The 16703-nt window shown below is 34.9% G+C and overlaps 1 protein-coding gene across 5 annotated transcripts in view; it reads right to left on the bottom strand.

Moving 5' to 3' along the window:
• LOC113523148 (acetylcholine receptor subunit beta-like 2) overlaps nt 1–16703 on the bottom strand; it is a 111784-nt gene that overhangs the window by 72153 nt on the left and 22928 nt on the right. For all 5 annotated transcript variants that reach the window (XM_052896281.1, XM_052896278.1, XM_052896276.1 and 2 more), the window contains 3 exons: nt 13136–13288; nt 10549–10667; nt 8768–8880 (listed from right to left, as the gene is read on the bottom strand). In XM_052896281.1, the coding sequence (XP_052752241.1) occupies nt 8768–8880; nt 10549–10667; nt 13136–13288 (385 nt within the window). The remainder of the gene's footprint in view (nt 1–8767; nt 8881–10548; nt 10668–13135; nt 13289–16703) is intronic.

Raw genomic sequence — 16703 nt, 5'->3', positions numbered from 1 at the left:
TAAAAGCGATCTCTTCTAGGCAACCTTTGGATGGAGAGGAGTTTTTTTTTTTTAATGGATGATAATGGAATGATGACCCCGCCTGTGCTATCGGTATACACTAGCGGGGCACCAGTGAGGGATGATTGGTGAAGATGAATAGGCAGGTCAGTTAGCCCATCGTGACGAATTCATCGATAAATTAGTTACGATGGTTTCCAGGGGGAACCGCGTGGAGGTCGACCTGGTAGGATATATTGATAGCAATGAGGACTAACCTCCCCATTACCAACAATCCCTTCCCTCCCCCCCGGATGAAGAGGAGTAGTTATAAATAATTTGATCGAAGGTACGATGAAAATTCATTTTTTTTTTAATATATATAGTGTTGTAATACATGCAATAATATAAATATATAAATACATTTAAAAATTAATATAAGATCGAGACGGGAGTAAACTCTATAGATTGCATAACAATTATTGTCAAAATCGATTCTGAATTTAATATTAATTTCTGTGGAAAACAAACAGTTTATAAACATTATTAATATAAAACTAGAAACCATCTAATGTAATCTAATTTCCGTATTTACATTTCCAATTACAGCTCACTTACTTGTAGTTTTAAAAATGCAAACAGCATAAGAAAAATTAAAATTATTACCTCGAATTGTCAACCTTATCACGTAAAATAACCACAGAATTTTTATTTATATATTTTTTAACTAATAATAACTAACAAACTGACGATCAACCCAATGACGATAGTCATTCTCATGCAGAAATGGTAACCATTTCTGAAGACTATGAAATTGCATATTTTTTAATAAATTAATTATTTCTTAATCAACTAAGAAGAAAGGTTCTTGAGTGAGGACCCCTACGAGCAATCGCAGTGTAGGATGAACCCCACTAGATGGAGTGACGACCTCAAATGAGGTCTTACAGGGAGTCAATGGATGCAGGTGACTCAGGATCGTTCCTTATGACAATATGGAGGAGGCCTGTGTCCAGTAGTAGGCAGATATTGGCTGATACGCTAATGATGATTCTATTTGAATATATTCAAAAATTGTTTATAATTATTATTTGACATTTATTAATTTTAAATTTAAATTATAATGTGTATAAATATTAATATGCAAACTATTTACTATATTACGAATTGTAACTTAATTATCGGTAGTCGTATTGAAAAAAAAATTATAATTTGCATGCTTAATATTAGCTAAATATGGAACTGTTTATGTATGCTGGTAAACTATACCGGCATGCCAGATTATGATAGGAAATGAAAAAGTGGAGCAAGTGAGTGAGTTTCTATATTTAGTTTCATTGTTTACGAGGGATGGGAAGTGTGACAGAGATATTAAAAGGAGATTAAAAGCGGGAAACAGTGTTAATGGTGCATTGCTCTCGATTATGTCAAGTAAAAATGTATCGAGCAAAGCTCGCCTTGCCATAATTCAAGGAGTATTGACACCAACACTCATGTATGGAAGTGAATCGTGGGTATGGCAGAAGAAACATGAAAGTAAGATAAATGCTGTACAGATGAGAGCTTTGAGAAGTATGTGTGGTATTACATTGAAAGATAGAGTAAGAAACAGTGTGATTAGAGAGAAGTGTGGACTGAAAGACGATGTAGTGACAAAAATCGAAAAAGGAATGTTGTGTTGGTTTGGTCACTTGGAGAGGATGGATGAAAGAAGAATTACGAAAGAGATTTATCGAGCAAGAATAAATGGAGATGTCGGTAGGGGCCGCCCTAGATGGACGTATGTTGACCAAATAGGCGACGTGCTGAAGAAGAGCCAAATTAAAAGTATGTGTAACCGGCAAGCGTGTATGAAAAGATTGATAAATGTGGAAGAAGCGAAAGAGGTTTGTTTGAATCGAAGCATTTGGCGTTCCATTGTTTCTGCCTACCCTAATGGGAGACAGGCGTGACAGATATGTATGTATGTATGTTTGTGTATTGTATAAGAACTTTGTCATTATCTATTCAAAGCAAATAAAGCATTCTACTGTATTCTAATACAAATCAATTAAAATGTTCCTATGGCATTTGGTCTCAAACATTCTTGTGTCTTGTTTGAACAATGTAAGGTAATTAATTAGCTATTTAATTAATTCTAAACGGATTAATAATTAATTTATTTGTTGTATGTTTAATTCAGTGGATGTCGGTCGTGTACTCGTGTCACTTTGATTTAGATTAAATTGAATTGTATCTTCTAAGTCACTGTATCTGTTTTTCCTTGTTCTTATTCTGTTTTGTTTTTGTTTTCTCCATTATTTATGACAATTTATATTTTTTTTATTATTTTTACTTAACGGCCGAGAGATGGGCCGCAGCGTCTCTCTTAAAACCTCGCCAAAACCTTCAGTCCATGGTACCGCTCATGTCTATAGGCGACGGTTACCACTTTCCACCAGGTGGGCCGTCAGATTGTTTGCCATTCTAAGTTATATAAAAAAAGCTTAACTACAGTTGCCAATCCGCTTGCCAATCATGGCAACTAGTGGCAAACCCCGCCATAGGGAGAAACTTATGTTCAGCAGTGGACAGTTAATTGCTAATATGATAGAAACTAGTTTTTAACCGTGATTTCGTCTGCATCAGCGGCATATTATGTTTGACTAGAAAAAAAATAGCATCTCAAATATTACATGTGTACTTAATTTCATAACAATTGATTGAGCCGTTAAGGTATTAAGATGTGTCAAACAAACACACACTTACATTTTAGCGAACATTGTAGAAATAAAAATAAAATTGAAAAGGGAAATGGTATGAAAAGGTAACATATGTCATACCGTTATTTCCTTCTATTTCATCTATATATCTCGGTTCTGCAAACGATATCGCGCGCACAACTTGTACCTACGAATATAAACGACGGGACGGTCGCACCCGACGGTATTTGACCTCATTAATCAACGATGATTTACGAGTGCAACTGAGCTTCGAGCAGTTGGCTTTAAATATTTTATTTTATGCATCTTAGAATAGCAAACAAGCTGCGGTCCACCTGATGTAAAGTGCCAACCATCGTCTATAGACATGAACAGTACTGTGGACATCACAGAGTATAATGTGTCACCCATGATACCCTTCATGCGTTGCTATTCCTGAGGATTAAGTTGTTATACCTCTATACCCTGAGATTTCACTGCACTATCTCAACCTTCAAACCGAAACACAGCCACGCAAACAACTGCTTCACAGCAGAAACATGAATAGGACAAAAGAACCCGAGCAAATGACTTTTATACAAAGTCTTCCTCTAGGTCATACTAATCTTAATCTATGACACAGAATATCTATTCTACTTTTTATACCAGCCAGTCAGTATGATCCGGTCACTGACAAATTTGTAAGCACGACTAATAATTATAAATTTGGGGAGAAAGGGATTGTTAGTAATGGAGACTGAGAATCCCATTACTAGCAATATACCCAACCAGGTCGATCTCCTCTCGGTTCCCCCTGGAAACTATCATGGTTAATTCCTAAGTAATTCATCATGATGGGCTAACGGGCCTGTTTACATTCTCATCAATCACCCTTCACTGGTACTCCGCCAGCGTATCCCGTTAGCGCAGGCGGGATTACCATACCACTTTCACCCATAAAAAAAATTATCAATGTGGAACGATAAAAGGCAACAAGTCTGGAACAACAACTAGCGTAACGTACACGTTAATTGTAATCAATAAATTAACAATCGAACACAACAAGCGGCGACTGGCTGCCAATAACGAATTATTGTTATGTTTTGAATAAATATTTGTACAAGATATTTTATTGCACTCACGAAATGAACATACACAATTACGATAAAACGTGTGCTATATAAAATTACAGGATTATATTTATCTTTATTTAGTAAAACAAACAGACTATGTTATTAAAAATTTGTGGTAAGGAAAAATTGCATATATTTATTTCATTTATCCTTACTGGTGGCACAATGGAACTGGTCGTTAAAGGAACTAATATAAAAATGGTAAATTTAAAAAAGGAATACAATAATTATAAAAAAATAATTATCCATGTTCTTTATTTGAATATATTTTAGATTAAGTACTTTTTTCGTGCCATAAGTACGTGCTCAATGTATTTTTATATTTACCATTAGGGGCGTTTTGTTACTAGGTGCCACGCTTGGCAGGCAGATTGGCAACTGCAGTTAAGCTTTAGAGATGCTTTAAGAGGAACACTGCTATCCATCCCTTGACCATTAAGTTCTCTTATGACGCCCATGGGAAGGAAAATAGCCGATTCTGTGCTAAGATCACACGGCAGAGAGTTATATGTTAATATATTATTCTGTCAAAAAAAATTTATGAATGGATTTATAAATTAAAAATTCGAATTAATTTTGAACAGATACGTCATATTTGTAAATAGAACTACTTGTCCACTAATATTAAAATGAATTCGTAATAAATTCCGAAAGGAATTCAAAAGTTCCAAAAATAATTTTACAACTTTTTATTAATTAATATGTTTAGTACCTTTTACAAATTCAAACTCAGCTTTGACACAAAACAGTTTTTAGGTTCTAAAAATGTCCACGTTTCAGTTCTCAAACTTTGCGTACGGAAGCGTCGTGCACGCGATTTTACAATGAAAGAGATTATGAACTTTGTTGCTGAAAATGTCTGTGAGTTTTTGTAAAAATGTTATATTGGAAGTATTTTACAAAATGCTTTAGAAAGGTTACAAATATTAAATTTCGCAAGTGGTGTAGGTACTCGTAACACGAACTTAGTAAAATTTTAGTAAATGAAAAATAAACAATTTAAGGTTGTATTTTTACATAAAAACTGATATAAACATCCAGTTATTATGATATAAAAACAATCTGAAAGTAGTTCATTAAAAAAATATTTTTTTATATCGATTTATAACTAAACGGAGTTGTGAGGTAACAAACATAAATAAATACCTCCGAATTGAGTCCTCTTCTTTTTTTGAAGTCAGTAATAAAATAATCAAAATACAGACTTAATACAAAACACGTGTATAGAGCATATTTCTTTTTAAATGGCCGGCAGCACACCTGCAATGCCTTTAGTGTTGTGGGTGATCATGGGCGGCGGTAGTCACTTACCATCAAGTGAGCCGCGTGCTCGTTTGCCCCTTGTGTTATAAAAAAACGTATGCTTGGCCACTAGTGTTTCTGCAGCTAGGCACAGAAATGCTCGCATGACTTTAAAGAGTGCGATATAGCAGTAAAGTTACAAGTTACTGAGGAACAATACCTTAATCCTTAGAAATAGCAACACATGAAAGATACTACTTGCATCGCAATAGATTAGATTAGAATAGATTTGTTTATTTGCCAGAACATTGTTTTTACAGATATTGATCTGTTGTGAAGTACAAATGTTCGCCTTATAGACTAAAGCGTGCAAAATTATTATTGGATACAAGATACATTACATTTAATACATACATATAAGTGACTTAACATTACATCAACTATTTATTCAATTAATAATAATAAAATTATAATAGTATATTAAAAAACTAATCAATAACAATACATTTGATTCAGTTCAATGTCAGTGCTAATTAATAATAGTGTACAAATTATGTCATTCTGTAAATAATTCTCCCAAAAAAGGATATCGTTTATCGACATCAAGTAATAATATCTCGTCAACAATGCAACAAACAACAAAACAAGTAATAATAATTCGGCTACAATAAGCTCTGTGATACATTTCATGTCTGTAAGTGAAGGTCGCCATTTCTCATTATGGCCTTGAGCTTGTTTGCTATTCGATTAAAATATAAATAATCTTTATTCCGTTGCCATGTGGTTCCGGCATAGAATAGATCGCCCTTTCCCGTGGGTGTCGTAAGAGGCGACTAAGGGAGGGCGAGAGATGGGTAGCAACGTCCCTCTTAAAACATCTCCAAAGCCTAACTGCAGTTGCCAATTTGCCTGCTAAGCGTGGCAACTACTGGCAAAATCCCCCCAAGGGAGAGGCTTATGTTCAGCAGTGGACAGTTAAAGGCTGATATAATGATAATGATGAATCTTTATTCAATAGACTTTTAAGCTCTTTTAAATACTCAATTTTTAATGACTTAAGGGATTTTATTATCTTTTGAGAAGAGAACTCGCAAGAAACTGAACAGTTACTTTTTACAAATTATATATATATATATATACTTTATTGCACTAAAACATACAGTAATAACAATGTTAGCAAAGGCGAACTTATCTCTAAAAGACATTTCTTCCAGTCAACCTAACGCAGTGACATAGGAAGTAGTGAGTGGGCAGTAGTAGTGCAAGACAGAAATTAAAATATTTACATAAATTATAAATAAATATATACATACATATATACGTTATTATAACGTACGTAATTATTACGTACAAGAAAGAAAAACAATATTATGTAAAAGAAAATAAGAAAAATATTGATATTATTTGTATGCCTACTTATATACATACTTGTTAAAATAACTTTCCCAATAATGACTGCCGTTTTCGTAAAAAAAAATAGAGGCCTCGTTGGAAAAAATAAAATATAACGACCCCGTTTATTTGGGGAACTCAAGAATTTACAATACAGATATTTTATAAAGACAAAAGTTCGGATATTTATATGCACGCTACAAGGAAATTGGAGGAAGGTTGAAGTGACTTGAGAGTACCGTAAGACAGTTCTTACATTAAATTTTAATGAGAAACCAACACTTCGCCGATTCTAAGCGAGTTTTCTTCATGCTATAGTTTTTTTTTTTTTCATAAATCGACGATTGCCATATTTTTAATTGATCAAGTACTAGTATATAGACTGTGCCTAATAATAAATATTCAATTTACTCCATAAATATTTGTAACACTAGAGACAGAAGGGAAAGTGTTTGTTAGTAACAAAGTCCAACAGCCTCATTGCTAGCAATATACCCTCTAAGGTCGACCACGTGAGTACTCCCTGGAAACCATCGTGGTTACTTCCTCTAAAATTCGTCACGGTAGGTTTTTTTTATACAACTTAGAATGGTAAACGAGCTGACGGCCTACCTGATGGAAAGTGATAACTGTCGCCTATAAATATGAGCAGTACCATGGACATAACAGAGTATACTGTTTTGCCCATGATACCCCCATGTGTTGCCATTCCTGAGGATTCAGGTGTTATTCCTCTGTACCCTGTAAACACACGCCATATCTCTCCCTTCAAATCGAAACACAGCCATGCAAACACAACTGTTTTACGGTTAAAACACGAACGGGACAGAGGTACCCAAGCAAACGACTTTTGTACAAAGTCTCCCTCTGATAAAATGCCCTGCTTTCATCTTCACCTATTGGTGCCTATTGGTGTGGTAAAATAATTAAAGATATTTTCTTTTGAAACGCTGTTCTCTGCCTGCCTTGTAGGAAACGTGTCATAAAAATAAATCAATAAGTAACTATTTATATTCAGATAATACATGGATAAATAAACAAACTTGTATTTCAAAACTAGAATTTATTTACATCTCCTTTATCCCCCACAAAAAAGGAGCAACGTCAAATCCTTTATCCCTCATTATTTTTTCATCCGATTCACAAAGTAAACACTCTGTATTCATAACTGAAACATAACAGAAACAACTTGCCGCAGCCGTCTTAATTATCGTCGAATAATAAAGAACGAAAAAGCATTACTAACTTTTTCGGGGTCGGTTTAAATATTCATGCACCCTCCGAAATGTAACGGTCCTCCAGAACAGGAAAAATGGTGCGCCCGTGACGTGGCCTGATATTTTATACAATACAATACAACGTAAAAGCAATTCCGCCGTTATAATTATAACGGACGGATGACAAGCGAGTTTTGTATCGCAAACAGAAGGAATACTATTTATTAATGATTAATATACGGATTAATCTTATAGTAGCTTTAATCAATAAATAGGTTAATAGTAGGTGTGGATATTTTTTTTTATGTACAACTTAGAATGGCATACAAGCTGACGGCCCACCTGATGGAAAGTGGTAACCGTCGCCTATAGACATGAGCAGTACCATAGACATAACAGAGTATACTGTTTCACCTATGATACCCCCCATGCGTTGCCATTCCTAAGGACTCAGGTGTTATTCCTCTGTACCTTGTAAATTCACGCCATATCCCACCTTTCAAACCGAAACACAGCCATACAAACACAACTGCTTCGCGGTTGAAACACGAATGGGACAGAGGTACCCAAACAATCGACTTTTGTACAAAGTCTCCCTCTGGTTATATATCAATATCTATATATTGCAGTTACAATATTGATATATATACCCAATATTGGGTATATTAAACATTAACGTTTTATTCCGCCATCATCATCCGGATGAATCCAATACATAGATACCGGAGCAGTATCAATAATACCCATGTCTAGTCAATAGGTGCCTAAGTTACCGCGAACAGCAGAACGAAGAGTCATTCAGTCAAATATTAATTCAAAAATAAAAAATGTAAAATTTATGCCATAAAAAACACAAAATGTAAAAAATGCCAAGTCTCGCAATGTACTTCTTCCACTACTAAAAGTTGAGAGATCCCATGTAAAACTAAGCCAGTTATTTTAGTTCGTGTCATTACACGTATAAGCACATATTTAACAGCTTTATTATAAATTGATAATAGAAATAATTATTAATGGATACGCTTACATAAATCGCTATAATCATTATTACCGTTTCACTTTTTTTATAAGTAAAAATACCTACTGTTTGTTATTATAAAACACATAAGAGAATTTAACTAACCTCGTTATCTTTATCCGCGTCCTTTATGTGTTGAGCGATAAAGCGGACGCTTTGCAGCGCTGCAGCGACCTCGGGGGACAGATGACGAGGAAGCATATTCTCCGATTCAGTCACTAGAACAAATGGCTACAATAAATAAACGTTGGTTGGAGCGTTTTCGTCTATAAATAAATATAATGCATGTATAAACAGCACAACGCCGCTTATGTAAAGCTACATCATTTTCTGATTTATAAGAAAAAGAAAATTTAAATCGTTAGGGTTACTTTTAAGGGAGATTTTTTTTCATGCAACTTCGAATGACAAGCTAACGGCCCATCTGATGTAAAGTGGTAACAGTCGCCTATAGACATGAGCAGTACCATGGACATAACAGAGTATACTGTTTCACCCACGATACCCCCACAAATTGCCATTCCTAAGGACTCAGGTGTTATTTCTCTGTACCCTGTAAATTCACTGTCATATCGCACCCTTCAAACCGAAACACAGCCATGGAAACACAACTGCTTTACGGTAGAAACACGAATGAATGATGCCCTCCCTCTGGTAAATACCACAAAAGTAGCCTTTGCCACAAAGGTCGTTTTTTTTTTCTTATTGAAGTCAGTTGTAAATTGAATATTATTCTCAAAGAAATATAGCTCGAAAAGAGACAAATAAAATTGATAAGTACAGTTCTAGTAATTAATAGCTGAATGCGCCGTGTTATTTCATTAGTCCTTATATGACTTTGATTTCATGAGATGTATTTTTTTTATACAACTTAGAATGTCAAACAAGCTGACGGCCCACCTGATGGAAAGTGGTAACCGTCGCCTATAGCCATGAGTAGTACCATGGACATTACAGAGTATACTGTTTCGCCCATGATACCCCCATGCGTTAAAAAAGGAATATGACTCGAAATATGACAAAATTGATAAGTACAGTTCTAGTAATTAATAGCTGAATGCGCCGTGTTATTTTATTAATCCTTATATGAATTTGATGGCATTCCATCAGATATTATCTATTTGTTTACTATCACAAGTGTTGAAGGAATGTGATAAAAATGTTAGCCACAGGTGAAACATAATCATGTAGGATTTATTAATATTTAGGCAGTGCCACACAAACACACAAATCGCCTGTATTGGGGGGAAAGGGGTTGTTAGTAATGGAGACTGAGAATCCCATTACTAGCAATATACCCAACCAGGTCGACCACCTCGCGGTTCTTCCTGGAAACCATCATGGTTAATTCCTGATGAATTCATCATGATGGGCTAACTGGCCTGTTTTCATTCTCATCTATCACCCTTCACTGGTGCTCCGCCAGCGTATCCCGTTAGCGCAGGCGGGGTTACCATACCATTTTCACCCATAAAAAAAAATCGCCTGTATTATAGAGATATAGGCAAGGAAAAACTAGGAGCACAACCCAGAATACGTGATATGAGCCAATTCAGAAAAGTTGTTTTCTTAAATTGCCCCAACCGGAAGTCGAACCCTGGACCTTATTTGCACAAAGCGACGTGCACACTGCGACATGGAGGTTGTCAAATAATAAATGAATAAATAAGTAAATACACATTAAAATAGGTAATAGTTAGTTGGTATGTGTGTGTTTTTTTTATAACATAAGGGGCAGATGAGCATGCGGATCACCTGATGGTAAGTGACTACCGCCGCCCATGATCACCCACGACACCAACGGTATTGCAGGTGTGCTGCCGGCCCTTTTCTTGAAGGTTACGATATCGTATCGGTTCGGAAATACTGCTGCCAGAAATGCGTACCTGAAGGCCTTTGATGAGCACTAGCAGATAGAATGTCGTCTTCTGGTGATGGTGATTTGCGGTAATCACCATTGTCGCCTCCCTTCGCGTCGCCAAACGCATCAGTGAGACTGTCTCGACTAAAGAATAGAAAAAATAGACACAATATTAATAGCTTTACTAATATTATAAATGTGGGTGTGAGTTTATTTGTTTGTCACCTATTATCGTCTTAACGGCTCGTACAATTAACATGAAGTTTAATGTACACGTACTATTTGGGATAGAAAAGGACAGACTATATATCCTAGTCTTTAATTACTTGCATAGGCATGAGTGTGTAGTACTAACAGTTCTATACAATAAAATGAATAATTACTAATCAAGATATCCGAGTCAAGCGAACGAAATCACAGGTAAAAGTTATAATTATATCTCCTTTAACCGATTTCAAAAATGAGTAGTTCTAATTAACATAAAAAAGGTATTTTAAATAATTAATTTATTATAGTTCAAACGTGAGAGAAATGGCGCCCAGTTGTTAACGGATATCCGTAATATCGATATGATGCACCGGCAAATTAACTGCTGTGCCGGAATTATCTGAGTTTAACCGGATTTAACTGGATCCAACCAGAACGGTACAAGGGGATGGCTTTTGTTCGGGTAATGTGAGCTCAATTCGAATTGCATTCAGCTCTTTGATGCATAGGTTTAGATGCGGGCATAGGGATTCAATAAATATACGAGTATAATGTAAAATAGAACCAGTCTATTGATAGACTAATTCGGTTTTAGTAAAAAAGTTAAACGCTTTATAAATTAACTAGTTTATGCCCGCGGGTTCGCTTCCATATAGTATTTTTTCTGGTAAAAAGGATATATTAAATGACTGGAACAAAAAAAAAAATAATACACCTATTATCTTTATAATCTCAACTAGTACGTGTGAGGGGAGAAGCGATTGTTTATAATAGGAATTGGTAGGTTGCTAACATTGCTAGCAAAATACCCTCCCTATCAGGTCGACCTCCATGCGGTTCTCTCTAGAAACCATCGTGATTAATTTGTTTTTGAATTCGTCACGATGGGTCAACTGACCTTCTTCATCCTCACCTATTAATCGTCACTGGTGCCTTATCAGCAAATACCGATAGCGCAAACATGGTTACCATTATATTATCATAACAATTAATTGAGCCGTTAAGACGCCAATAAGTAACAAACAAACTCATTGTCATATTTTTTTATACTATTTAAAATGGCAAACAAGCTGCCGACCCACCTGATGGAAAGTAGTAACCGTCGCCTATAGACATGAGCAGTACCATGTACATAACAGAGTTTACTGTTTCGCCCATGATACCCCGCATGCGTTGCCATTCCTGAGGACTCAGGTGTTACTCCTATGTACCCTGTAAATTCACCTTTACCACATGCAAACACAACTGCTTTACGATTGAAACACGAATGGGACAAAGGTACTCAAGCAATCGACTTTTGTACAAAGTCTCTCTCTGGTATATTCATATTGTTAGTAAGAATACATGCAAATAATATATTTATATACGTTTAATAATATACTTTTATAAAGTATCAAATTCAAATAATCTTTATTCAAATACACTTGTTTACAAGCACTTTTAAATCGTCATTTCTTTATGAATGCAAGATTCGGAAAGTTATTATCTGTTGAGAAGAGTCCGCAAAGAAACTCAACAGTTACTCTTTTAAATGTCTGTTAACATTATTTGTATTTATTTAAATGTACTATGTCTAAAATTATATGGTCGTTAAAAGCCCGTGCATGGTCGACTAACACCATGCACTTTTGTCATTCAAGTAATCGTTTCAATAAGTGTTTTTATAACAGTTTTAAACTTATCAAAAGGCAGATCCAATTTATATCGAAACTAAAACAATCTTAATTTATTATTAAACATTAATCTATGTAACAATTGACTATCTTGAAAAGCACCCTTAAGAGCTGTGTAAATATTTGTTTACCTGAACTTTGTTTTATTTAGTGCTATATTTACATAACTAAAGATTGTGTCCCATAAAAAAGAACAGACTTTAATTGTGGCAAGACCAGTTGTTTAAAAATTAAACTATTCAATCGACTTCCTCTGTCCTCTGTCTCTCTGTCCCATTCGTGTTTCAACCGTGAAGCAGTTGTGTTTGCATGGCTGTGTTGCGGTTTGAAGGGTGGGATATGGCGTGAATTTACAGGGTACAGAGGAATAACACCTGAGTCCTCAGGGATGGCAACGCATGAGGGGTATCATGGGCGAAAGTGTTACAGCAAAACTCTGTTATGTCCATAGTACTGCTCATGTCTATAAGCGACGGTTATCACTTTCCATCAGGTGGGCCGGCAGCTTGTTTGCCATTCTAAATTGTATAAAAAAAAGACTGATAAAATTTCTATGTAACCATTCTGTAAGTATATCTTTTTAGGTAAAAAAAAATCCAAATGGGTTTAAAACTGACAGAGTTGTGAAGTAACAAACATGAACAAAATACGACCGAATTGAGAACGTTTGAGAATTTTTTTTTTAAGTCAATTGAAAATACAAGTTAATACAACTCAAACGTATTGCCTAACCTCATTTCCAATTCATTCGTATAGCCGTTGGATACGAAGGTGTCGTCGTAATCTGGCAGCGAATACTTGGTCCTCCTCATCATGAGGAGCTTCGGCATCAGCTGGAGGAACAGCTTCTTCATCCACGGTGACATTGTATGAGTCGAAGGTGACCTGAACAGGAAAGTGTGTATTACCTCCGAGGATTTTCTTCCCGCGTGTACCTATGAGAATTCAGGGAGCTATCTCGTAAGTATATTATTTCAAAAATACTATATTTTGTTTACTGAACCTCCCCTTTAGAAATTGGAAGGGGGGGGGGTCAGTTGTGGGCAGTTATCCGCTGATATGATGATAATAATAATGAAACGTGCTTATGAATAAGGGTCCTTAGTAAATCTGACTGTTATAAAAAGTAGCCTATATTCTTCACCTTCCCACATAATATACATATACCATCAATACGAAATTTCATAGTGACGTTATTTTACGTTTATTTAAGTTTGTTTATTAATAAAATTATCATAAAACCAGTTTTTTTTTTTCAAATCTTTTAACTTTTTAACTAAGAGATAGTCAGAAGAGTGTAAATTAAGTAGTATTTATTTAGTCAGTCTTCAATATAGGAGAGCTGCTTTGTATAGACAAAACGGACTTAATTTTAAAAGTATTCTAACCCAATCAACCTTAGGTAAGCGTCAGAATACTATAAATTATTAGGTACTTAGAGTTATCCGAATATTAAACAGTATAACTATTGTTAATTATTAATTCTAATGAATATTCTACACATTTTAATATTTAAATTATGTTCAACAAATAAAAACCAACTACAAAACCAGTTTTGATTTAAAGCCCTAAGCACCAAATTACTGAACCAATTTTAATAAAATTTCTACTGCACCAATCTGTAAACATATCCTTTCAGATAAAAAAAAGTCTCACTTGGGTTTACAACTAACAGAGTTATGAGACAAGAAACAAAAAAAAACAAATACAATCGAATTCAAAAGCTCCTTCTTTTTATCTAGGTTGAAAATGCGCGACAATTTGAAAACAGTTTTATTATGTGTAACCGTTAGTAGCACGCTGTAGATATTATTAATCTAAGTTCGTAACCCTTTTATTACATTTTCATTGACTAAATAACTGTTAAATTGACAGACGTGTTATTTATTACAAACTCTTTGAGTCCGCCGCTAACAGTACACATAACGATGTTATAATTAAGCAATTTATAGACAACATAACTTCACAACTCCTTCGAAAACGGCCTCGTTAACACAACACAAACGGCATACGTACTCAGAATCGTTCAATTGTTCATTTCATTAAAAGCTGCTACTCGTTGCGCAGTAAATATTCAGCCGCCTCCTTCAACGAGTTAATTAACGTTAATTTTAACGTTTATAATAACGTTAATTAGCTAATAACTCTTACGGACGCGTTACGCACGTTACAAACGATTCCACTATTAATACCGTTTATCTTTACAATCTGGGCTGCAATAACTTACGTATTCACAACACTCTATTACTCTAATGACAAAATAGTAATGGAACGGTATGATTTATACTACTTGGAATATACTATCGAGAATATCAGTTTTAGTGAAGTACCTACAGCAATATAAGTAGTTTGGGGGGAAAGGGATTGTTAGTAATGGAGACCAAAAATCCCATTGCTAGCAATATACCTAACCAGGTCAACAGCCACGCGGTTCCCCCTGGAAACTATCACGATTAATTCCTGATGAATTCATCATGATGGGCTAACTGGCCTGTTTTCATTCTCATCGATCACCCTTCACTGGTGCTCCGCCTGCGTATCCTGTTAGCGGAGGCGGAGTTGCCAATCCATTTTCATCCAACAAAAAAAAATTAAAATAGTTTATTATTTAGTTTACTTTTTTAAGATACGGGAATCAGATAAAGAATTGATTCTCGTATCTTTGCAAAAAAATAATTTCAATGGGCATTTTTTTATGCAGCTTAGAATGGCAAACAAGCTGATGGCCAACCTGATTGAAAGTGGTAACCATCGCCTATAGACACGAGCAGTACCATGGACATAACAGAGTATACTGTTTCGCCCATGATACCCCCCATGCGTTGCCATTCCTGAGGACTCAGATGTTATTCCTCTGTATCCTGTAAATTCACACCATATCATTCGTGTCCATGGTACTACTCATGTCTATAGGCGACGGTTACCACTTTTCATCAGGTGGGCCGTCAGCTTGTTTGCCATTCTAAGTTGTATAAAAAAAAATATTTACTAGCTGACTCGGTAAACGTTGTTTTACCATAAACATTATTTCTAGAACTATACATGAAAATATATCGTACTACAATTATTATAATCGATTGTCATCTTGCAACCCTATTGCGGAATATAAAAATCGCGATTAAACAACAGCAGGGTTCGTAAAAGCGTGAAAATTTGAATCTATATGTATTTTGCTATGTTAAATCAAAATAAAATAAAAATAAAAAAATTGTCAAAAGAATAAAAAAAACTCAGAGGTGGGTCACCCTTACCATTGAGGGTTATGAAAAATAGATGTTGGCCGATTCTCAGACCTAACCGATATGCACACAACATTTCATAAAAATCGGTAAAGCCGTTTCGGAGGAGTTTGGAATGAACAAACACCGCGACACGAGAATTTTATATATTATATATTATTTAGTTATATATGTGGGCTATATCAAAATGCGAGATGAAATTTTTTCCCGTCACTAATATCCAGTATAACTCAATATATATATATTGGAACAATACCGATAATACGCTATATATTACCCTATTTTCGTTCGAGTTAAAGCCAGAACTAATAAACTATAATGTCGACAGTATACGGCTCCGTATAATTTTATACGCATTGTTTGGATGGGCAGCGTGCATTCAATAATGGCATCCCCTTAGTACTCCACAGGCCGTATTTCACACACTATTGTCCAGTTATCGATGTGACATCGTTACAATGAACCAAAGATTTATGAGTTTGTTTGGCTATTTTACAGGTCAGCTATTGCATTATAAGGGTATTTTTTTGCTATTATTAAGTTCAGTGACTGTGCCTAAATACTTACTGGGTACGAAAGATTCTGATTATGTGATAAGAATTAATTCTAAAAATAAACTATTATTTTTATCTGGAAATTAAGTATGTAAAACCTTTATTAACAAATACAGGGTTGCACTGTTACATATTTTTGGCCCTGGCTTACAAATTAGGGTAACCTATTTCTTGTAAAGCAGTTCCTTTCAACATACTCGTACAAGAACTAGCATCTACTACGTATTTATATATGTTGCAGTCATAATTTTTAACCAGTCAAAAGTATTATTGACTAGCAAAATCAGTCAAAAGTGGTTCTGAGTGAAAATTATTAGTTATTAGTACTTTTGACTGCGGTTAAATTTGCGGTTAGGTTAGGTTAGGTACATTTTAACTGTTATTTTAGTCAAAACTATTATTGACTAAAGCAAATCAAACAAAATGACAAAAGTACTTTTGTCTGATTTTGCTAGTCAATAATACTTTTGACTGGTTTAGAGTTTTGACTGCAAATATATATATATA

Source organism: Galleria mellonella, unplaced genomic scaffold (assembly GCF_026898425.1).
Source record: "Galleria mellonella isolate WM207_F2 unplaced genomic scaffold, CSIRO_AGI_GalMel_v1 utg32, whole genome shotgun sequence".
Lineage (NCBI taxonomy): Eukaryota > Metazoa > Arthropoda > Insecta > Lepidoptera > Pyralidae > Galleria > Galleria mellonella.
The sequence above is the reverse complement of the archived record's forward strand: the minus strand, read 5'-3'. Positions and strand labels throughout refer to the sequence as shown.